General features: G+C 45.0%; 1 protein-coding gene across 4 annotated transcripts in view; it reads left to right on the top strand.

The window, feature by feature from the left end:
• The first annotated feature begins 1,230 nt into the window (after positions 1 to 1,230).
• The window catches only part of GAS7 (growth arrest specific 7), a 675,298-nt gene continuing 651,184 nt past the window's right edge, over positions 1,231 to 25,344 (top strand). Inside the window, exon 1 of one of the 4 annotated variants that reach the window (XM_063960779.1) lies at positions 1,231 to 1,298. Coding sequence is in view for 2 of the 4 variants with exons in the window: in XM_063960778.1 (XP_063816848.1) it covers positions 9,978 to 10,157 (180 nt within the window). In the remaining 2 variants the exon portion in view is untranslated. Of the gene's footprint in view, positions 1,299 to 1,591; positions 1,616 to 9,669; positions 10,158 to 25,344 lie in introns of those variants that run through there. The other 3 variants (XM_063960781.1, XM_063960778.1, XM_063960777.1) reach the window with 3 other exon arrangements.

The raw sequence follows: 25,344 nt of genomic DNA, 5'->3' as shown, positions 1-25,344 counted from the left end.
TGGTTGCCTGTGAAGAAGGGGAGTAGCTCCTCTTAGGCTGGTCAGTGGTCTGGTCACCCTTACTGTGTCTCCCTCCCTGTGTCTCCCTCCGCCTGCAGTGTTGAATAGGTGGGTGAGAGCGGCGGGGACCCGGCTGGGGGGGGTGCGGCAAGTTACCATTGAGAGCAGGGGGCAGTGCGGGAACCCGGCGGGCGGGAGCGGAGGGGGTGCGGCAGCATGTATGCAGCCTGAGCATGGCTGTGTGCGGCGGGGACCCGGCGCGGGGGGGGCTGCGGCAGGAGAATAAAAGTGTATAAGTGTTGAGGGCAGGGGGCAGTGCAGGAACCCGGCGTGCGGGAGCGGCGGGGACGGGGGTGCGGCAGCCTGAGCATGGCAGTGAATAAATTAGTATTGAGGGCAGGGGGCGTGGCGGGGGACCCAGCAGGGGGTGTATTAAGTATTAAGAGCAGAGATGGCAGGGAGCATGCTTTGACAATGCTGCTGTCTGTCTGTGATGGGGAGGAGGGAGGGTATGATAGCACCTATGTCTTGACATAGGCGCTATCATACCCTCCCTCCCCCCATCACAGACAGACAGCAGCAATATTGTGAAAGCATGCCCACATTATACCCACCAGTCCAGTGATACTGCCGTATGAGTCCAGTTCAGTGCTTACAGACCAACATCTTGAGAATACTCTGCGCATAGCGACTTCTAACATTGATGCCAACATCGACAAGCTGGCCAAGCAAAAACAATGCCAAGTTTCCCACTGATATGAACTTATTATAATAACAAAGGTAAAGTAGACCATGTTTCATTCATTAAATTACAATAATTATCTTTTGAAGTCTTTTTTATGGTCTTATGAGTCTAGAAAAGGTCTCATTACAATCATAAATTAAAATTTAGATTCTAAATACCGCAGTATAGCTTAGTGGCCCTCGGCTTCGTTTCATTTTTTTATGTGGCCCACACTGTCTTAAAGGTTGAAGACCCCTGCTTTAAACCTAATAAACACAATATAGTGTTTTTACAAACTTTGGAGTGCCATGCATCCTTATACCTAGGCTTACCATACTATCCCTTTCCCTTTAAAGAGGGACACTAATGAATTACACAGGTTCTGTGGCTGGCTGATGTCAAGCCTGCATTTCAGCTGGTTTTAATCAGCCACAGAACCTGTGTAATCTGTGAGCATCCCGGTTTAAAGGAATAGTATGGTAAGCCGAGATGCCAGTGGTCATGTGACTGGTGTCGGAATCCTAACACCACTCGGGAGACCAGTGCCGGAACACAGGCAGCTGACATCCCGAAGGTAAGTATCGGGGTAATGGTTAGGGCCCGCGGAGGCGGCTTAGGGTTAGTCACCAGGTGGAGTTAGGTAGAGTGACCATATTATCGCTTTTACCTGGGACGCTCATGGATTACACAGGTTCTGTGGCTGGCTTACTCCAAACCTGTATGTCACCTGGTTTTAATCAGCCACAGAACCTGTGTAATCTGTGAGCATCCCAGTTTAAAGGAATAGTATGGTAAGCCGAGATGCCAGTGGTCATGTGACTGGCGCCGGAATCCTAACACCACTCGGGAGACCAGTGCCGGAACACAGGTAGCTGAGCTGACATCCCGAAGGTAAGTATCGGGGTAATGGTTAGGGCCCGCGGAGGCGGTTTAGGGTTAGTCACCAGGGGGAGTTAGGTAGAGTGACCATATTATCGCTTTTACCTGGGACTCTCATGGATTACACAGGTTCTGTGGCTGGCTTACTCCAAACCTGCATGTCACCTGGTTTTAATCAGCCACAGAACCTGTGTAATCCATGAGCGTCCCAGGTAAAAGAGATAATATGGTCACTCTGATACCCCTTTTCCACTAGCTCAAAAAACACGGGTAAATGCACGGGGGCGCGCATTTACCCGTGTTTTCTGCAAGTGGAAAAGGGTAAACCCGGATCAAGTGACCCGTGAATCCTACCCGGCTATTTACCTGGGTAGGTCACGGGAATGATCCGGGTAGGGTTGTAGTGTAAACGGGAGCCGTGTCGATGCGACACGGCTCCCGTTTACACTGTATGGAAGGGCGGCGCTGGGAGATCATGTGATCTCCCTGCGCCGCCCCTGCCGCGTCACTAGAAGCGTCACCAACCCGGCATATGCCGGGTTGTGACTGCTGATGGGAAAGGGGCCGAGCACGGGTCACAGCAGGGGGCAGCTCCCGTGTCAGGCTCCCGGCTGCGACCCGTGCTCGTAAGTGGAAAAGGGGTATAAGTTAGGGATATGCACTGGAGGAGGGGGGTAGGTAGGTAGGGTAGGTAGCCAGCCCTAGCAGCGGGTTAGGGTAGGGGTGGTGGTAAAAACACTTAAACCCTCCAACATCAGGATCTTCAATGTCGGGATGCCAGTGTCAGTCATATGACTGCTGCATCCCAACGACCGCTGTTTCACACCAATCCCGGTAAGCCTATTTATTACATATATATGCATTTTTATGCCATATATATCTGGATCGATATCTGTGAATGTTAGAAGTGTTTGATTTAAGACAATTTGTATTGTGGGTAGAGATGAGCGGGTTCGGTTCCTCGGAATCCGAACCCGCCCGAACTTCATGTTTTTTTTCACGGGTCCGAGCGACTCGGATCTTCCCGCCTTGCTCGGTTAACCCGAGCGCGCCCGAACGTCATCATGACGCTGTCGGATTCTCGCGAGGCTCGGATTCTATCGCGAGACTCGGATTCTATATAAGGAGCCGCGCGTCGCCGCCATTTTCACTCGTGCATTGAGATTGATAGGGAGAGGACGTGTCTGGCGTCCTCTCCATTAGAATAGAGATAGATTAGATAGAGAGAGAGAGATTGTGCAGAGTCGCAGACAGAGTTAGTTTACCACAGTCAGTGACCAGTGCAGTTGCTAGTTAACTTTTATTTAATATAATATATCCGTTCACTTCTCTCTGCTATATCCGTTCTCTGCCTGAAAAAAAAAACGATACACAGCACAGTCAGTCACACAGTGTGACTCAGTCTGTGTGCACTCAGCTCAGCCCAGTGTGCTGCACAGTCATCAATGTATAAATTAAAAGCTTATAATTAATTGTGGGGGAGACTGGGGAGCACTGCAGGTTGTTAGCAGGAGCCAGGAGTACAATTATATTAATTAACAGTGCACACTTTTGCTGCAGGAGTGGTGACCAGTGCCTGACCACCAGTATAGTATTGTTGTATACTACTAATATCTCTTTAAATATCAACCAGTCTATATTAGCAGCAGACACAGTACAGTGCGGTAGTTCACGGCTGTGGCTACCTCTGTGTCGGCACACGGCAGGCAGTCCGTCCGACCAGAATTGTATTATTTATTATTATATACCTACCACCTAACCGTGGTTTTTTTTTCATTCTTTATACCGTCATAGTGTCATCCTAATTGTTACGAGTATACTACTATCTCTTTATCAACCAGTGTACAGTGCGGTAGTTCACGGCTGTGGCTACCTCTGTGTCGGCACACGGCAGGCAGTCCGTCCGACCAGAATTGTATTATTTATTATTATATACCTACCACCTAACCGTGGTTTTTTTTTCATTCTTTATACCGTCATAGTGTCATCCTAATTGTTACGAGTATACTACTATCTCTTTATCAACCAGTGTACAGTGCGGTAGTTCACGGCTGTGGCTACCTCTGTGTCGGCACACGGCAGGCAGTCCGTCCGACCAGAATTGTATTATTTATTATTATATACCTACCACCTAACCGTGGTTTTTTTTTCATTCTTTATACCGTCATAGTGTCATCCTAATTGTTACGAGTATACTACTATCTCTTTATCAACCAGTGTACAGTGCGGTAGTTCACGGCTGTGGCTACCTCTGTGTCGGCACACGGCAGGCAGTCCGTCCGACCAGAATTGTATTATTTATTATTATATACCTACCACCTAACCGTGGTTTTTTTTTTCATTCTTTATACCGTCATAGTGTCATCCTAATTGTTACGAGTATACTACTATCTCTTTATCAACCAGTGTACAGTGCGGTAGTTCACGGCTGTGGCTACCTCTGTGTCGGCACACGGCAGGCAGTCCGTCCGACCAGAATTGTATTATTTATTATTATATACCTACCACCTAACCGTGGTTTTTTTTTTCATTCTTTATACCGTCATAGTGTCATCCTAATTGTTACGAGTATACTACTATCTCTTTATCAACCAGTGTACAGTGCGGTAGTTCACGGCTGTGGCTACCTCTGTGTCGGCACACGGCAGGCAGTCCGTCCGACCAGAATTGTATTATTTATTATTATATACCTACCACCTAACCGTGGTTTTTTTTTCATTCTTTATACCGTCATAGTGTCATCCTAATTGTTACGAGTATACTACTATCTCTTTATCAACCAGTGTACAGTGCGGTAGTTCACGGCTGTGGCTACCTCTGTGTCGGCACACGGCAGGCAGTCCGTCCGACCAGAATTGTATTATTTATTATTATATACCTACCACCTAACCGTGGTTTTTTTTTCATTCTTTATACCGTCATAGTGTCATCCTAATTGTTACGAGTATACTACTATCTCTTTATCAACCAGTGTACAGTGCGGTAGTTCACGGCTGTGGCTACCTCTGTGTCGGCACACGGCAGGCAGTCCGTCCGACCAGAATTGTATTATTTATTATTATATACCTACCACCTAACCGTGGTTTTTTTTTCATTCTTTATACCGTCATAGTGTCATCCTAATTGTTACGAGTATACTACTATCTCTTTATCAACCAGTGTACAGTGCGGTAGTTCACGGCTGTGGCTACCTCTGTGTCGGCAGTCGGCAGGCAGTCCGTCCATCCATAATTGTATTATTATTATAATATATACCACCTAACCGTGGTTTTTTTATACCACCTAACCGTGGCAGTCCGTCCATAATTGTATACTAGTATCCAATCCATCCATCTCCATTGTTTACCTGAGGTGCCTTTTAGTTCTGCCTATAAAATATGGAGAACAAAAAAGTTGAGGTTCCAAAATTAGGGAAAGATCAAGATCCACTTCCACCTCGTGCTGAAGCTGCTGCCACTAGTCATGGCCGAGACGATGAAATGCCAGCAACGTCGTCTGCCAAGGCCGATGCCCAATGTCATAGTACAGAGCATGTCAAATCCAAAACACCAAATATCAGAAAAAAAAGGACTCCAAAACCTAAAATAAAATTGTCGGAGGAGAAGCGTAAACTTGCCAATATGCCATTTACCACACGGAGTGGCAAGGAACGGCTGAGGCCCTGGCCTATGTTCATGGCTAGTGGTTCAGCTTCACATGAGGATGGAAGCACTCAGCCTCTCGCTAGAAAACTGAAAAGACTCAAGCTGGCAAAAGCACCGCAAAGAACTGTGCGTTCTTTGAAATCCCAAATCCACAAGGAGAGTCCAATTGTGTCGTTTGCGGTGCCTGACCTTCCCAACACTGGACGTGAAGAGCATGCGCCTTCCACTATTTGCATGCCCCCTGCAAGTGCTGGAAGGAGCACCCGCAGTCCAGTTCCTGATAGTCAGATTGAAGATGTCAGTGTTGAAGTACACCAGGATGAGGAGGATATGGGTGTTGCTGGCGCTGGGGAGGAAATTGACCAGGAGGATTCTGATGGTGAGGTGGTTTGTTTAAGTCAGGCACCCGGGGAGACACCTGTTGTCCGTGGGAGGAATATGGCCGTTGACATGCCAGGTGAAAATACCAAAAAAATCAGCTCTTCGGTGTGGAGGTATTTCACCACAAATGCGGACAACAGGTGTCAAGCCGTGTGTTCCCTTTGTCAAGCTGTAATAAGTAGGGGTAAGGACGTTAACCACCTCGGAACATCCTCCCTTATACGTCACCTGCAGCGCATTCATAATAAGTCAGTGACAAGTTCAAAAACTTTGGGTGACAGCGGAAGCAGTCCACTGACCAGTAAATCCCTTCCTCTTGTAACCAAGCTCACGCAAACCACCCCACCAACTCCCTCAGTGTCAATTTCCTCCTTCCCCAGGAATGCCAATAGTCCTGCAGGCCATGTCACTGGCAAGTCTGACGAGTCCTCTCCTGCCTGGGATTCCTCCGATGCATCCTTGCGTGTAACGCCTACTGCTGCTGGCGCTGCTGTTGTTGCCGCTGGGAGTCGATGGTCATCCCAGAGGGGAAGTCGTAAGCCCACTTGTACTACTTCCAGTAAGCAATTGACTGTTCAACAGTCCTTTGCGAGGAAGATGAAATATCACAGCAGTCATCCTACTGCAAAGCGGATAACTGAGGCCTTGGCATCCTGGGTGGTGAGAAACGTGGTTCCGGTATCCATCATTACTGCAGAGCCAACTAGAGACTTGTTGGAGGTACTGTGTCCCCGGTACCAAATACCATCTAGGTTCCATTTCTCTAGGCAGGCGATACCGAAAATGTACACAGACCTCAGAAAAAGAGTCACCAGTGTCCTAAAAAATGCAGCTGTACCCAATGTCCACTTAACCACGGACATGTGGACAAGTGGAGCAGGGCAGGGTCAGGACTATATGACTGTGACAGCCCACTGGGTAGATGTATGGACTCCCGCCGCAAGAACAGCAGCGGCGGCACCAGTAGCAGCATCTCGCAAACGCCAACTCTTTCCTAGGCAGGCTACGCTTTGTATCACCGCTTTCCAGAATACGCACACAGCTGAAAACCTCTTACGGCAACTGAGGAAGATCATCGCGGAATGGCTTACCCCAATTGGACTCTCCTGTGGATTTGTGGCATCGGACAACGCCAGCAATATTGTGTGTGCATTAAATCTGGGCCAATTCCAGCACGTCCCATGTTTTGCACATACCTTGAATTTGGTGGTGCAGAATTTTTTAAAAAACGACAGGGCCGTGCAAGAGATGCTGTCGGTGGCCAGAAGAATTGCGGGACACTTTCGGCGTACAGGCACCACGTACAGAAAACTGGAGCACCACCAAAAACTACTGAACCTGCCCTGCCATCATCTGAAGCAAGAAGTGGTAACGAGGTGGAATTCAACCCTCTATATGCTTCAGAGGTTGGAGGAGCAGCAAAAGGCCATTCAAGCCTATACAATTGAGCACGATATAGTAGGTGGAATGCACCTGTCTCAAGTGCAGTGGAGAATGATTTCAACGTTGTGCAAGGTTCTGATGCCCTTTGAACTTGCCACACGTGAAGTCAGTTCAGACACTGCCAGCCTGAGTCAGGTCATTCCCCTCATCAGGCTTTTGCAGAAGAAGCTGGAGGCATTGAAGGAGGAGCTAACACGGAGCGATTCCGCTAGGCATGTGGGACTTGTGGATGCAGCCCTTAATTCGCTTAACAAGGATTCACGGGTGGTCAATCTGTTGAAATCAGAGCACTACATTTTGGCCACCGTGCTCGATCCTAGATTTAAAGCCTACCTTGGATCTCTCTTTCCGGCAGACACAGGTCTGCTGGGGTTGAAAGACCTGCTGGTGACAAAATTGTCAAGTCAAGCGGAACGCGACCTGTCAACATCTCCTCCTTCACATTCTCCCGCAACTGGGGGTGCGAGGAAAAGGCTCAGAATTCCGAGCCCACCCGCTGGCGGTGATGCAGGGCAGTCTGGAGCGACTGCTGATGCTGACATCTGGTCCGGACTGAAGGACCTGACAACGATTACGGACATGTCGTCTACTGTCACTGCATATGATTCTCTCAACATTGATAGAATGGTGGAGGATTATATGAGTGACCGCATCCAAGTAGGCACGTCACACAGTCCGTACTTATACTGGCAGGAAAAAGAGGCAATTTGGAGGCCCTTGCACAAACTGGCTTTATTCTACCTAAGTTGCCCTCCCACAAGTGTGTACTCCGAAAGAGTGTTTAGTGCCGCCGCTCACCTTGTCAGCAATCGGCGTACGAGGTTACATCCAGAAAATGTGGAGAAGATGATGTTCATTAAAATGAATTATAATCAATTCCTCCGCGGAGACATTGACCAGCAGCAATTGCCTCCACAAAGTACACAGGGAGCTGAGATGGTGGATTCCAGTGGGGACGAATTGATAATCTGTGAGGAGGGGGATGTACACGGTGATATATCGGAGGGTGAAGATGAGGTGGACATCTTGCCTCTGTAGAGCCAGTTTGTGCAAGGAGAGATTAATTGCTTCTTTTTTGGGGGGGGTCCAAACCAACCCGTCATATCAGTCACAGTCGTGTGGCAGACCCTGTCACTGAAATGATGGGTTGGTTAAAGTGTGCATGTCCTGTTTTGTTTATACAACATAAGGGTGGGTGGGAGGGCCCAAGGATAATTCCATCTTGCACCTCTTTTTTCTTTTCTTTTTCTTTGCATCATGTGCTGATTGGGGTGGGTTTTTTGGAAGGGACACCCTGCGTGACACTGCAGTGCCACTCCTAGATGGGCCCGGTGTTTGTGTCGGCCACTAGGGTCGCTAATCTTACTCACACAGCTACCTCATTGCGCCTCTTTTTTTCTTTGCGTCATGTGCTGTTTGGGGAGGGTTTTTTGGAAGGGACATCCTGCGTGACACTGCAGTGCCACTCCTAGATGTGCCCGGTGTTTGTGTCGGCCACTAGGGTCGCTAATCTTACTCACACAGTCAGCTACCTCATTGCGCCTCTTTTTTTCTTTGCGTCATGTGCTGTTTGGGGAGGGTTTTTTGGAAGGGCCATCCTGCGTGACACTGCAGTGCCACTCCTAGATGGGCCCGGTGTTTGTGTCGGCCACTAGGGTCGCTAATCTTACTCACACAGCTACCTCATTGCGCCTCTTTTTTTCTTTGCGTCATGTGCTGTTTGGGGAGGGTTTTTTGGAAGGGACATCCTGCGTGACACTGCAGTGCCACTCCTAGATGGGCCCGGTGTTTGTGTCGGCCACTAGGGTCGCTTATCTTACTCACACAGCGACCTCGGTGCAAATTTTAGGACTAAAAATAATATTGTGAGGTGTGAGGTATTCAGAATAGACTGAAAATGAGTGTAAATTATGGTTTTTGAGGTTAATAATACTTTGGGATCAAAATGACCCCCAAATTCTATGATTTAAGCTGTTTTTTAGTGTTTTTTGAAAAAAACACCCGAATCCAAAACACACCCGAATCCGACAAAAAAAATTCGGTGAGGTTTTGCCAAAACGCGTTCGAACCCAAAACACGGCCGCGGAACCGAACCCAAAACCAAAACACAAAACCCGAAAAATTTCAGGCGCTCATCTCTAATTGTGGGTCCAGTAGCCCTTTAATAAGTCACATGTGAGCAAATCTATTTGCCTTGTTATTTTTCCCACATGTTCCCTGTCAGAGAACGAATAACAACACCTGATGAATCCCTCACCATGTCAGCCCCCTCATTCAAACGTACAAATACAGAGGCATTTACACAAACTACTGCCAAGTGTGTTCCAGCTCATCAGAACAGAACACACTTTCCTTGTATAATCATACATTGGGCAGCATGTATTGCAAATATATTATAGTGCTGTGTGAATCAGTTACTCTGGCAGTTCAATAGTTAATGACAGTAAGCAGGTCTCAGTGACCATGGCGTACTATAGTAGTAGTAGTAGTAAGTGTAGGGACTCTAACAGGGTGCAGGCAGGTAGATGAACAATAGCATAGTATCCAGCTGTGGTTACATAATAACACTCACACTAGTGACATGTACTGGAGAGAAGGAGCACACCCACTTCTCATAGCCTGCTCTGGGCTGTGCTGTAGTCATTGGCTCCTCAGCAGAATGTACTGCTTTTCACACACTGCTCCCCTCCCTCCCAGTGCTGGGTTGTACTGCTGTGTGACAACGCTGTTGCCTGCACTCTTCAGTCAGGAGTGAGCAAAGCTGGATTGAGCCACTAGATCGATGGAAACCATGAAGGGTTAACTCCCTGCAACCTCGCTGCTGATCTCTTCAGGGCAAGGGTGGAAGACAGGGGTCTGACTGTCTGCTTTCATCACTTTCTTCTGCCTTGGAGGAGTACTCTGACATGTCTGGGGCTCTGTGTAAAAGTCTATATGCTTTTACTGGGGACCAGCATCAACAAGGACTAAAGTTTGAGGCTGGGGAGGTGATTACAGTTCTGCAGGTGCTGGATGGAGGCTGGTGGGAAGGGGAGAAGGACGGAGTCAGAGGCTGGTTCCCTGCTAGTTATGTGCAGATCTTGGAGGTAAGTAACTGTCACATGTTGCATGAGCTGGTGGCTCGGACACTTGTAATGGTCTCATAAGCTGTCTGTCTGCTTTATGTGTTTTCTGTGGCTCATTTGCTTTACTGACTACATTGCTGTTTAGCCTGGTAGAGGCAGATCTCGCTACTCTGGCTGGGGATCTGTATAAGACTCGCAGTAATTCAGTAGGTAATGGTATCTTCATTGTGCTTGTGTAATGCAATGACTGGGACTTCACCATAATCACTCTTTGACAGATATTTGTAGATATATATTTATTTTTCAGTGGTTCCCCACTCCAGTAGCCAGGTACCCTAATGGGTCATGTTTGGTGGTAATCATGCACAGGTGAGTTCATCTGTTTCACTGGATAAGTAATTTTTCCCACCTGCTGCCACAAACTGAAATCCTCAACATGACCTGTTGGGGGTACTTGAGGGTGAGAACCACTGCACTCGTTTATTTGCGACAAACACCACAGCTGGAAATGTTAGTCGCAGGGTGCAAGTCATGTCCACCCCATACGTTGCTATTAGAGACGCACTAATAAGTGGGTGGTGCCAGGACTGCCCATATCTTTTCCAAGACCATATCCTATAGTGGACGGAGGAGGCAATAACATTGCGCCGGCATTTCACCGGGTGTCGGGATTCCGGTCTACGCCACCACCCGAGGAGGAATTGATTCGGTCACCACTGAGAGGTACATTTACTAAGCAGTGATAAGAGCGGAGAAGTGAGCCAGTGGAGAAGTTGCCCATGGCAACCAATCAGCACTGAAGTAACATCTATAATTTGCATACTATAAAATGATATAGAGCTGCTGATTGGTTGATGGGGAAATTTCTCCACTGGCTCACTTCTCTGTTCTTATCACTGCTTAGTAAATGTACCAATGAGTCCGATGTGTGGGGAGTTAACACGCTGCGCTCACTGCCGGTATTCCAGCTGTTGGGATTCCGGCGCCGGGATCCTGACAGCCGGGATATCATACTGATTCTGTGGACTGTCTGTTCTACTTATCTATTCTGTACTAGGCTTATGCATATGTATAAATGAAAGTAAAGATATGTAGGCAGTGGGACTGATTATATTTATTTTGTATTGCAATGCTGCAAACCATTATATAGCTTCCTGAAGTTATGCCATAATACTCATACTTCTGCAGTCAGTGTTGTACAGTGGATGATTAGGTGTTTTATAATGAATACATTAACGATCATTAGCCTGAGGTTTTCTTGCATTTATCACTGCTCTGTATCACTAGGCTGCTGCGCTCTGGCTTGATATAACTGGTACTTGTCCACTGATGGGGATGAAAGTCAGACTCCGTCTAAAAGCATGGCAACCTGTGGTGGAATACAAGTACCAGTCGCGTCTGGAAGGCAGACCATATTGATATGTAATTCCTGGGCAGCTCAAGAGCCAGAGGCTTACCTGTCACATGTGAACTGTTGCTGGCAAGATAGCATCATCCTAACAATCAGTCGGCATAAAAGAAATATGAACACTAATTTAAACATACAGGGACAGATTTATTAAGCCTGGTGAAGTGATAAAGTGGAAGGTGATAAAGCACCAGCCAATCAGCTCTTAACTTCCATGTTACAGGCTGGGTTTGAAAAATGACAGTTAGGAGCTGATTGGCTGGTGAGTTATCACCTTCCACTTTATCACTTCACCAGGTTTAATAAATCTGCCCCACAGTATTTAAACAAACAACTGTGGAAATGGGACGGTAAACAGTGGTATGCCATACAGCCACTGCTGCTTTCATTGTATGATTCATTCCTTTCACTTGCGTTTTCCATGCCGCCACCTAATAAATTTCCACTTTGACCACAGAGTACAGTTGCAAGTAGACATGATGCAGTACAAATTACATACAGATTTAAATATAAAACTATTGAATTCACCCAAACAAGCTTCATAAAGAACAGATACATTCTTGGAAGACATTGTAAAAGGCCCTTCTTATGAGAGCTTACAATCTGTTAGACATGCTGGGGCTTATAGTTCCACAGCAGCTAGAGAAACAATAGATTACCTCTGCAGTATAGACACAGACTCACCATACATATTCATGTGTCTGCTCGTGATTTTATCTTGCTGTCAATGAAAACAATTTAAAAGACTTCCTTCCTAAAGGATAATACAAATGTGTGTCCACAAGGTGGCGCTGAGAGTAGTACCATGGAAACTACTGCACAGATTACAGTGACCATACCAGATGTTTTGGAGGTGAAGGCTAATAAAATCATGATATTTGCGTTTGTGGAGTTAACAATTTGATGTGTACATATTGATAATATGCAACACTGACGTTGTTAATGTTGTGATTACTGAATAAGTAATATGCTATGGGCGATATTTATCAAAGTTTGGTGAGAGATAAATTGTGAGAGATAAAGTACCAACCAATCAGCTTCTGTCATTTTTCACTCAGTGCTTGTAACATGTAAATTAGGAGCTGATTGGTTAGGTCTTTATCTCTCACAATTTTATCTCTCCAAACTTTGATAAATAGCCTCCTATATTATGTACTCAATATAAGATATCGGGCGGGATGTACTTGCGTCCCAGATCGCTGGAGGTGCAGGATGCCAGCCGATCTCTGATTTTTTTTTTTTTTTTATTTTTTTTTTTAAAGGGGCAATCACAAGGCAAAACCATGTCTTTTAAATGATTGCCTCTTTAAAAAAAAGTCAGAGATTGGCCGGCATCCTGCACCTCCGGCGATCTGGGACGCAATTACATCCTGTCCATTGCCTCCAAAATATGTTTAAAAAAACATATTATGACGCTACTGATAACTGACTGGACTGTGTTGTAAGTTATTTAACCCCATCGTAGTAGGCTACGGATCAATAGATCTACAGTAAGAAGGTCTACAATCATTAGGTTGACAGGGAAAAGGTTAACATGGGGAAATAAGTTGACACTGGAAAAGGTCAACAGGTACAAAAGGTTGACACAGAAAAAGTTGATTCAACATTTTTGCATGTTTCTGGTGTTGTTTTCGTCGTCTATGCACGTGGACCCCCAATTAGTGTACCGTGTCCCCTCGCATAGCTTCGGGCAAGGTTACTATTCCCAATCATAGTCCACGTGGATGGTTAAGTATGAAAAAGTTGGAAACTGTATGACGATTATTTGAATGTGTCGACCTTTTGTACCTGTCGACCTTTCATAGGTCAATTTAATGACCGTGTCGACCTATTGACTGTCTAACTAGACACTGTACTGTAGCTCTATTGACCGCATACCTCTTAGTAATGCTGCTCTCAACCAACATGAATAACATATTAGATTTATGCAATAATGTTTTCAATGCTTTCCAAATATAGTGTTCTAAATGACTAATCCATATTTTTATTACTTATTTAGTCAACATTTTATCTGGTATTTACATTTTTACTATTTATTTTTAGTAAGTTGTTTGTTTATTGTATTGAGAATATTGTCTTTATTGATTTTCTTTCATGAGCTTTTGACACGATGTCTCTTTATGTAATAATTAGGTAAATATATTGCAGTGCATGCTGAATCGTCATTTGCCTAATTATTTTATAGTGAACTGCACTTGGTAGCAGGCTGTAATGTGTTTTTGTTATTTTGGAGAAAAAAAAAGTCATCTGTTGCATTTATATTTCAAAGTACTGTTATTAATGTATGTGCACGGAGTGGGTGGCATTTATTTTGAAGCCACATGATTTAAAAAAAATCTACAAAATAATTTCTGAAAGATACTTTATAAATCTAGGCTTATACATGCTGGGACTTGCAGTTCCACAAAAGCTTGAGGGACATACATTGGGTCTAATTCAGGCCTGGTCACAGCAGCAAATTTGTTAGCTAATGACCGAAACCATGTGCACTGTAGGTGTGGTAGATATAACATGTGCAGAGAGTTAGATTTGGGTGGGTTATATTGTTTCTGTGCAGGGTAAATACTGGCTGCTTTATTTTTACACTGCAGTTTAGATTTCAGTTTGACCACACCCCACCCAAATCTAAAGGTGTGTACACACGGTGAGATTTTTGCTTGCAATTTTGACTATAGTCAAAATCGCAAGGAAAGTTTAGTGTAGATCGCAAGGTGAAAGTCACCTTGCGATCCCGACGTGCAGTCCCGCGAGGTCTGTATCACAAGCCTAGGTAGACTGTGCAGGCAAGTCAATTGGATCGGGTTTAGCCATTATACGCAGCTAAACCCGACAGGGTGTGATCAGTGCCAAAAAAATCATATGAGTATTGCCCCCCTCCCCCCGTCTCTCTTCACCCTAGACGGGAGATCGGACTCGGTAAAATAATTTAATCACCCAGGGGTGCTTCAAGAGAGCAGGAGGCCTGTGTGCACACTGTGACTGGGTCCCCTCCTCTCAACCCGGCAGCACTGGGCATTAGGGTCACTAGGGCACCCTAGCGCTGTCGCAGAGTCTAGTGCGCATGTGCAGATCTCTGCGAAAATGTTGCGGCTGCCATTTTCACAGTGATTTTCTTACTGTGCGTACGCAAAATGCTAGAAAATGTCAGCTGCACCATTTTCCTGGTGATTTCTGCAGTGCTGCTGCTGCCAACTAGGGAGGCCAATCCCGGGATCGGCGGGATCCCGGGATTTAGGCCCAAAAATGGCCGGGATTCAATCCTGGGATTGTAAACTCCAATCCCGGGGATTGAGGGATCAGCGTTGAGCGTCCTCAGGGTGCACAGACGCTGCCCGGCTCCCTCCTCCTGGCTCCCCCTACACTCGCCCGTCGCCTACTACTCACCCGCTACCCGACTGTGCAGGTTTGTAAGTTTTTTTTTGTTTGTTTGTTTGTTTGTTTTTATGTCTGCAGGGAGGGGTGGGGCATGAGGGACGGCCAGACACAGTTTAAAGCCAATCCCGGGAATCCCGGGATTGACCATTTTTCGATCCCGATACCCAAGATTGAAAAAATGGCCCGGGATTGGCCTCCCTACTGCCAACGCGGGACTCCCGAGAGTAGGTATTGAAAAATGGGTGCAAGGTGTGCGTTGCGGGCCCCACCTGGACCCCGGGAGCTCGTGTGCACTGCACACACTACACGCATTATAAATATGCCAGATCCAACCCATTGATCCTCCATGCAATTAAATATCTTCAAGACAGAATCAGACTTGGTAGTGGATCCCAATATTAACCTTGTAAGTCAACTCTTGAAACATATTCCCAGGTATATTGTATTAGTTACTGACCTCTGCAAAGATCTGCAGAATATTGCTCTATTCCACATGGAATGTCATCCAAATTCATAATGTTGACTGGAAATGCCGACATTCTGCATGGACTGCCAGTGAGGGGTTGGCTATGGGAGGGGAGGTTGGGGTTAGGAATTGGGGTGTGGGGGCTTAAGGTTAGGAGTAAGGCATAACCACTGCTGGAAGTCGATATCCGCTGACCACTGGACCTGCTCTACCAGGTGAGTCGCTGCTCGACCACCATGGACATTTCATCAGCGTGGCCATGGTTAAAGTCGGCATTGCAAGCATGTTGACATGAATGTTGACAATATATACCACTCCCACTCCGTATATGTACAGTGAGATAATTATTGATATAATTTGCAAATTATTTTATTATTGACCTCACTAAAGAGCAGCAGAACATTGCTCTGTACCATCTATTTATTCCCTAACAGATTTAATGAGGGTTTTTTGGCTTTCTGAAACAGACTGACTTCATTGCTCTGACATACTGTACACATTAAGACATCAGTTTCACAATATTACATTGCGACATTGTGAAACAACTGTAAATATTATTGAAGTGTTAAACGGATAAAAGATCTGAGTTTTCAAGAATTATCTGTCGGTCTCTTTCACATGTCGATACAAGATCTTCTGAATTTTTTTTTTTGTTTTGAGGACTTGCAGTCTCTCTGAACATTTCATTGTTCATTTGTACAAGCCATGGTCTGATGACAGGAGCCTACCAGGCAGTGCAATGTCATGTGTATAATAAAGGAAGGGGAAAAACAGAGAGATCTGCATGAAATGGCGCATTGTCACCAACTGCTGTGTCACAGCCCCAATGAGTGACAATAGATAGCAATCCCATTGTATCATTGGTGACTCTCTGTATGAGGACAGGGTGAGTTATGTGTATTTACTAGGACTGTCGCATTGGGGCATGAAGGACCCACAGGGGCAATACAGCAGTAGGGCCCATGCTTAACAAACCATCCACATTTTTACAACCCTCTGCTTTGTGTCCTGCCATTCTCACCTGGGGATATGGGGTTACCTCCCCCACATCACAGCCATTACAGGTTAGAAGAAATCTATTCTGTGTAATCTGTAGCAGCTACCTTCAAATAAGATGTTCCATCTTTCAGCTTTAGGTACTGTAATGGCAGTTTTCCCATGAGAGCCCTCAACCTTTTAGAAGGGTGTCCAAAATTAGACAGCTTCTTTGGGGACAATTGTTATAGACTTTGCTGGGAAACTGACAGTTCATGTGTTTACACAGTTTAAATGCCGAAAGCTCATCAACAGCTAGCAGGGTGCTCCAAAAAACTTTCTCAAACTAATGTAATTTTATACAGAATAGTTGGATCTACTGATATTGTAATCATTTACCTGGGTTGGGTATAATATGCCGGCAGTCAGAATACCGACCGCGACATCCCGATGTTTAGAATCCCGACAGAGAGAGGGATGCATACTTACCTTCCTCCCCTGGCCCCCTAACCCTCCCTTTCTGTAGCCTAAAGCTAACACACACACACACACACACACACACACACACACACACACACACACACACACACACACACACACACACACACACACACACACACACACACACACACACGTTGCACCTAACCCTCCCTGCAGCTTAACCTTAACCCTCCTGTGGGGTACCTAAACTCCACCCCCCACCTTTCGCCCTGGAGCGTAGCCTAACACCCCAAACCCCCTGCAGCCTAAACCTAACAGCCACCCTGCCTTCCCCACGGCTTACCTGTCTGGCACCGGATAGGAGACCCTATTTGGGATGCTGGTGTCTGCATTCCGAATAGTGTCAGGATTCCGGTGTCGGTATTCTGACTGCCGACATCCAGACTAGATCCCATTTACCTTATCGCACAGATAGTGAACATGTACTATCATTGCCTTCTTATTGCCATTTAATTTGTAGACTACTGGCCTGAGACCTGGTCACTTTCATACTTTTTTCTTCTTTTTGCTAAATTTTCAAAACCAGGAATTATTACTCAATTTGAAGTGTGAAGCTGTTACTAGGAAGCTGTGTGGTATAGACTATCTACAGTAAATGGTCAAAAGGTCGACATGAAAAGGCAGACACTGGAAAAGGTCGATAGTGTCAAAAGGTTGACATGTAAATCGTCAACCGTAAGTGGAAATCAAATAAAAGGATAGAAAATCCAGTAAATTTTTGAATATGGAAGGTTGTTATAAATGGTAACTACCACACCAAAAACCTACCCCTACACCCACTTTTTGTGTAGTTTTATGTGTTTAACCATATATGAGCCAAATTTACGGAAACATGTACTCTTGCTGGCTTGCTTCGCTCGCCATACTTCAGGCAAGGTGGCTTACTCTGCTTCCGATACGTTACTATTCCCAATCTTAGGGGGTAATTCAGATCTGATTGCAGCAGCACATTTGATAGCTAATAGGCAAAACCATGTGCACTGCAAGGGAGGGGGGGGGAGCAGATGTATTATTATTACAGCTGCACCCTCTGCATGACAGAGCACCAGCCCCCAGCAGCAGAACTTCCTGAAATCCATCAGCTCCTGTGTGAGTAGCGGCATCCCCCCTCCCCCCCCCCCCCCCCCCTATAATCCGGCCCTTGTGTCCATTATTTTGACAGCCTTTTAATTAGTATTTTATAATTGTCAGCCACCAGCACTGGTTTTGCCTATCACATTGACCATAAATAACTGTAATTAACCCTGGATCACCAATCCAAGGCACCCCTGCAAGTGTCCTGGAGCACCCCAGGGTGCTGCTGTGCACTGTGTGATAACCACTCTCCTAGAGCGTCTTGCTGAAATTCTGTGGCACTTTTGATGGTATCGGTATGGCATCCTGGCGGACGGGATGCCGAATGTCACTAAACCGATATTGGCATCCCGGATGCCGAATGTCACTAGACCGATTATTCTCCCCCCTGGAGGGAGAATAAATAGCGTGGCGCGCCCGCAATGGGCTCATTTGCGCTCATCCAGCTGTCGGTATGCCTGGCGGTCGGGATCCCAGTGCCGGTATGCTGGCTGCCGGTATCCCTGCCGGCATACCATACTATACCCCCACCATTGGTAGATAATACATATGTATGTTCACTGATGCCTAATGCCTCTATCTGTACAGTATAAGCAGCCTTTATTGCAGCACATTTCCCAATTCGCTCACCACGGGCGTCCAGTTAGATAGGTCAATATAATACATTAGCCCACTGAAGAACAATAGCTATAACATTCTGTAAAATGTGAGACCCATGTGTGTGTGTGTGTGTGTGTGTGTGTGTGTGTGTGTGTGTGTGTGTGTGTGTGTGTAAAATGTCTATTATCAAGAATAATGCTGATCCTCTTTAATGTTTTTCAATATCATTATCCCATATCTGTTTTACAGTAGAAGGGTTAATAGACATCTGAAAAACATTTGCAATTTTTGGTGACACATTTCCACAGGATTTTATTTGTAGTGTCTTGCTTGTAAAATATAAACTGCCATTTTTGGTGACACATTTCCACAGGATTTTATTTGTAGTGTCTTGCTTGTAAAATATAAACTGTCAAAGTTTGATATGTGGTTATTAATTCTACTTTTATAGGATATGAGCAGTCCTATAATACATCAGACTTTATGAGGCATTAAGCTATGAATCTGAAGACTAGATGAAGGACAATCCCACCCCAGATGATATAAGTTAATAAACCATCACATGATGAACTGCAAATAACATTGGCTCACAGAAGTCATGGTGAATGACAGAACCTGTGTTCAATAGTTACTGATTGGGAAAGACAAAAACTTATGTTGTGACTCCAAGCAGTACACTGTACACATGTGCAATGGGCAACAAGATAAAAATGCATTTAAATGATCACATACTCATTACTAATGTTATGTTTACAATGGCTCTTCCATGGAGCAGATTTCATTAGCTGCGGTCTGAGGCATATTCCTAGAGCTATTCCATTACAGACTGCAGATAAGTGTTAACTGTAGTCTCTGGGTCTGGGCTGATCCGTGGGTCTGTCACTGACAGCCCCAGACACTTACCAGTGGGAACAGACCATGATGCGTGGCTAATTGAATATGCCACATGTGTTTTTCGTACATTGGACTGTTACTATCTCTTTTTCTGGTAGTTCATGTTAATCATGCATGCTGCATTCTAGTATTTTAACATAGCTTTGACTATTTAAATGGCATTGGTGGGAATGGCAGCTTTTGACTCTTATTTGACTGTATTTTTTTAATTGTGCTTCTCTTGCATTAATGTATAAAAAAGCGAATAGATGTGACCATTTTCCTTGGGCAGTTGGCATTTAGCAATGTCTATGGGGGAAATTCAAATGTTTGAAAAGTCGGTTGGGAGTCTATTTTTTCCTGTCTATTAGAAAAAACAGACACCCAACTGACTTTTCAAACAATTGAATACCCCCCTATATGTGATTGACGCATACAAATATTGGGCTCTATTCAATTAAATGTAATGTTAATAGTGCAAGGAAGGAGGACCCAGAGCTATTCAATTGGCCGCAATGTTAAGCCCTACTAGAGGATTTCTGCTCGCACCCCTCCTGAGGTGTGAGCCGACCAAACTAGGGCCACAATGCTGTTTTCTGCCTGTAGTATAGCGCAAACAGCATTGCGGCATGCAATTACGTGGGACTAAGCCCCAGCTTAAGGCGTGAGTACTAGCATTTCCCGACTAGCAGTGACGACAGTTGAGTAGCTCTAGGACTTCCATCCCGGGTTTATTAGCATAGCGTTGAATTGAATCGAGCGCATTGAGAGGAATTACATGTTTCACAGACTGATAATGTCCAAATGTTTTCATAAGCATTTATACAAAAATAGAAACATCTCTTCTTTGATTTCTACGAGATTCAAGGGTTCTTTTTTTTTTTTTTTTTTTTTTTTTTTTCTTTCAAAAAATGATGTAGAACCTGCAGTTTCTGCATAATTTTTGTTTTAATTGTTGCTTTTTACAAATAGCCTAATGCATGAGATTTCACAGAAACTTCCTCCAAAACGATAAGGTCGACCACCATTGGTCTACATTGACATGGTCAAATGGTCTGCACATGAAAAGGTCGACATGGCTTTTTTAAAAAAAAAAATAGATTTTTCACTTTTTCATACTTTAACATCCACGTGGACTGCGATTGGGAAAAGTAACCTGTGCCCAGAGCCGGCCATAGGCATAGGCAAACTAGGCAATTGCCTAGGGCATTTGATATGCCTAGGGGCATCAGCAGCTTCTGCTGATTAAAATGATATGTGGCATGCCTATATTCTCTGTGTAGCATTTCATATACAGATACAGCCACAGTCTCATACAGTATATAGGCATGCTGTATATCATTTTAATCAACAGAAGCTGCTTGTGCATCCTAGCCACATAGCAATGCAAATAAGATGCATCTTCATTAAAATAAATGTGCCCGACGTTAGCATTGAGACAAGATTTAGGAGGACACATCTGTATCCAAGCAGAGGCAGAGGTCACAGTGTTAGTGGCAGTGTGAGTGCTGTGTGTATGTGAGTGGGTTGGTTGTGCAGTATTGTTCGGAATATGTGTAAGGAGCATTATGTGTGTCATGTAAAAATGCATTAATAATGTGCAACATGTGTAAGGGGCACTATGTTTCATTATGTGTATAAGGGCATTAATAATGTGCGGCATATGTGTAGGGGGCACTATGTGTGTCATGTGTATAAGGGCATTAATAATGTGCAGCATATGGGAAATTATGTGTAAAAGGGCATTAATAAAGGTTGTCATAATGTGTAAGGCGCATTATGTTTATAAGGACATTAATAATGTGTCTCATAGGTGTAAGGGGCATTACTGTGTTGCATTATGTGTATAAAGAGCAATAGGGTGTGGTGTAATGTGAATAAGGAGCAATTCAGTGTGATGTAATGTGAATAAGGGGCTCTACTGTGAGGAGTAACGTATATAAGGTAAAATGGTACTACTGTGTGATGTAATGTGAATAAGGGGCTCTACTGTGAGGAGTACCGTTTATAAGGTAAAGTGATACTACTGTGGGATGTAATATGAATTATGGACACTATCGCATGATCAAATGTGAATAAAGTTGCAGTGCTGTGTGGCGTAATTGGAATTGGAGTTACTCTTGTGTGGCCATGCCCCTTGCCAGCAAAAACACCCCTTTTTGGGCTGTGCGCCAAATGTGCGAACTGTTCCTATTTAAAATATAGGGGGTACAAACACCAAACTAAGGACTGCTATGGATGAGGGGTGATGGTGCTGGGAAAGAGGTGCAAGGTCAGAGGCGGAACCAGCGGCGGTGCTAGGGGGCACCAGCCAAAATCTTGCCTAGGGCATCATATTGGTTAGGGCCGGCTCTGCCTGTGCCGAGCGCAGCGGTAGCAGAGCGATGTACCTTGCCCACAGCATGCCAGGGGACGCGGTACACTAATTGGGGTTCCTGGTCATGTTACGGAAAAAAATATGCCAAAAACAGTTCAAAAATCCATGTCGACCTTTTCATGTGTCGACCTTTCATGTGTGGACCATTTGACTATGTAAACCATGTCAATCTAATGACAGTCGTCCTTAACATTGTCGACCATTCATACCAGAACCGCAAACTGCAGCCCCTTTTTTATTTTTTATTTTTTACTGAGGACTACGGTCTGGCCACTAAGAACAAGCTTTCCCAAGTTTGGCCCCTTTTAGTTTCCGCCATCTTCAAATGGTGCAAACCGATTTGTGCTTATGGAGGCGTTGTCACAGAACAGGGATCTTACAATCCCTCTTTCGATACCCGGCATCTGACTCCAGAAGCTGACATTGTGTGCATGCACAGTATCAGATTCTTTGGAGGAGTCTTTCAAGAATGGGAAAGACTCCTCTAATATGCTAGGAATGTAACTATTGGGGACAGCAGCTTTAACTGCCACTGTCTCTGTGAATTATAGGTAGTACATAGAAAGAATGGGTGGTCTTCAGTTTGCCGGCTGTCGGGAACCCGGCGCACGGTATACCGGCGCCGGAATCCCGACAGCCAGCATACCGACACCTTTTCCCCCTCTTGGGGTCCATGACCTCCCTGGAGGGAGAATAGATAGCGTGGCGCGCCCACAAGGGGCTCATTTGCTCTCGCCCAGCTGTCTGTATGCCGGCGGTCAGGGTTCCATCGCCGGTATGCTGGCCGCCGGAAGCCCGGCCGCCGGCATACCCTACTACACCCGAAGGAATATAGTTAAGACATGACACAACAGTACATAGAAGGAATATTGTTAAAACAACAATTAATAATCGTGGCAGTACCACAATTATTAATACATGGGCCCCTTAATTTCTCATTTAATTTCAATAGTCCCCTTTTATTGCACCTATTGCATTTGCAATTTTATGTAGAGTGAGGTATTTAAGACTGAAACAGAAAATGGATTTGGGTGTGGAGATAATTAAGAGTGGGGCCTATTCATCATGTTAATTATGGGGGGGGGGGCGTGGACGCAAAATCACCTAAGCAATTCAACATTGCTTCGGTGTAGAGATGTCGCCGCAAAACTTAGTGCTGCCAAGTCTGACTCCCCTGTGTTACTGTGCAAGTGTGAACTTGGGTTCACACTTGAACGACTGCTGGTGGAAGGCAAGGAACCAAACAGGGGCAGAGGGATCCAATAGAATCCCTCTTTGCAACCCTGGTAATTCTTTCCATAGGCAAAGATTCTTGCAGTCAAGCTCCGAAAAATGTTGTATTTTAGGAGCTTGATTAATTTAGACACCCATAATATTGTATGGGGACAGTGGGTCAGATTGGGACGGAAAGGTAAGCAGAAGATATCTGTGATATCTCCTGTGTTGCCTTTATAAGGAATTGCCCTGATACAGTACTTTATTTCTACAAAAGGAGGTGGAATGTTAATTTACACCTACTTTTGTAGAAATTAAGGAATGGTGGACAGAGCCCTTAGTGAGTGACCTAGAGAACAAAATAAAAACATGGGAAGAATAAGCCTATGACTTGGATACACAACAATTTTAATCCTCCTAAATCAAAGGTTGTCCGGAGATAGTTGCAATATAATCTGTGATAATGAGGAAGTATTTTCATTATTTGTTTATGCTTATTAAGTACGTTTGAGGAAGTTACAATAGCGTATTAAATTTAGATAGACAACAGAGATATTTGTCATCCTATGAGTAAGTGTAAATAGAATTTTGTGGAGGTTGTTGCAAATTGTGTGTTAAATTTACACACACAGGCACACTGCTTTCATAAACTGCCACTGGCAAAGTTGTTTAATTAAAATGCCTATAAAGTAGCATTATTTGGTTTTACTTAATAAATAATGAATCTGCTTTTTAACAGTTAATTATAGTTTTTAGTAGTTTTTTTTTCTGTGTTTAACCAGCAAGCTTAATTAAGATTAATTATCTAGCAAACATGGCAAGCTAATATTAGAGAGTATTTATTATGTTGTGTTGAGGAAAAATCACACTTTATGGAACTTTAATGCACCTTAAATCAGGGACTAGGGTGAGTTATAGGGATACCTGGCCCCGAGAACTATAACCATGGAAATACAACATGACAGGGAGCAATACACAAGACGATATCAGTTATGGGCAAATTTTAATGCAGAGCTCAGGACAGTGGCGGATCTACACTTTTATGGGGGAGCGCTTTAAGAATTAATGTCTACTCCTCCCCTTTCTATTCATTACTCCTCCCTCTTACAGTTCTGTCCCTCCCATGTTCAACAAATATTGAATAAAAAGAATATGACCTAATTATCCCACACATCACCCACTGCAGTGTGGCATATTGTGAGCATGGGTTAAGAAGGAGAAGGGGGGCCAAAGGTATATTTTTGCACCTTGGCCCACCACTGGTTCCGCCACTGTAGACAGAGCTTTCAGGAGTACAGTGAGACAAGCCAGCATAGCATTAGTAGCAGACAATGAAAATGAGGGGAATCTGAGCTTTCTTGCAGCTGATTTGCTTACCATCACTGTACAGTGCACAAAGTTTTACTTGTGTCATGACGTGTAAGATGAGCTCTATTATCATATCTGTTCTTTGAAGAACTTAAGCAATACGACCATGTGATTGTTCCCAAGCGTTTTTGGGTCAGCTTCTAGACACAACCAGGCTATATTAATTGAACAGCAGAAAACACAACTTATTCACAACATGTCATTTAGCTTGTACCAACAATAATTCTAACAAGATGCCTATTTGGAGCCACACTGTGTATCATCTCCGTGCCCGTGTCAGCCTCACATTGGCTGAGACCACTGCCTGTCACTCACAATGCTGCTGACTGTTATGTGATGCTGCTGATAGCCCAGGTGCCCAGAACCATGAAGTGTGCTTTGTGCTCAAGGAGTGTCAACGGTATTAGAGCACCAACGGCATTAAGACGCAGTTGACGGTAAGCATTCTGGACAACGCAGGCGTGTCTGGACCGTTGGGGCAGGCTGTGGCGGCTGCGTGACGTCACACGCAGCTGCTGAGATGCAGCGGGTAGCGGCCTGCCAGCGTGCAGGAGCTGCGCTGGCAGGGAGGTACTCGCCAGATGTAAAAGCATTGACGATGTGAGATGCTTTTGCACCTATGCGAAACCTGACATGCGGGGCGGACTAGACCTGTGTTGGGCGCCACCCCGCATGTCAGAGTAAATGATCGTACAGGTGCTAAAATCTACGATCACATCTGAATTACCCCCTCGGTCTGATCCAGTTGCATAGTCGGTTCCAGCTTGACTTCATCTCCATTCCAGTCAGTTCCAGCCTGACTCCGTCGCCGTTCAACTCTGATCCAGTTACAACTATCAGTTCCAGACTGATTCCAGAACACCCTCCAGTTTAAACTGGCGCAGAATCTTATTCCAGTTCGCTTCCCAGAGCAGACTGTTCTACCTCTTGTCCTGTGTCCTGTACTCTGCTCTCTTGTATAGCCTCATGCGCAAGA

The sequence above is a fragment of the Pseudophryne corroboree genome, chromosome 3 (assembly GCF_028390025.1).
Source record: "Pseudophryne corroboree isolate aPseCor3 chromosome 3, aPseCor3.hap2, whole genome shotgun sequence".
Lineage (NCBI taxonomy): Eukaryota > Metazoa > Chordata > Amphibia > Anura > Myobatrachidae > Pseudophryne > Pseudophryne corroboree.
Note: the sequence above shows the minus strand (reverse complement) of the source record. Positions and strands in the feature narration are given on the sequence as shown.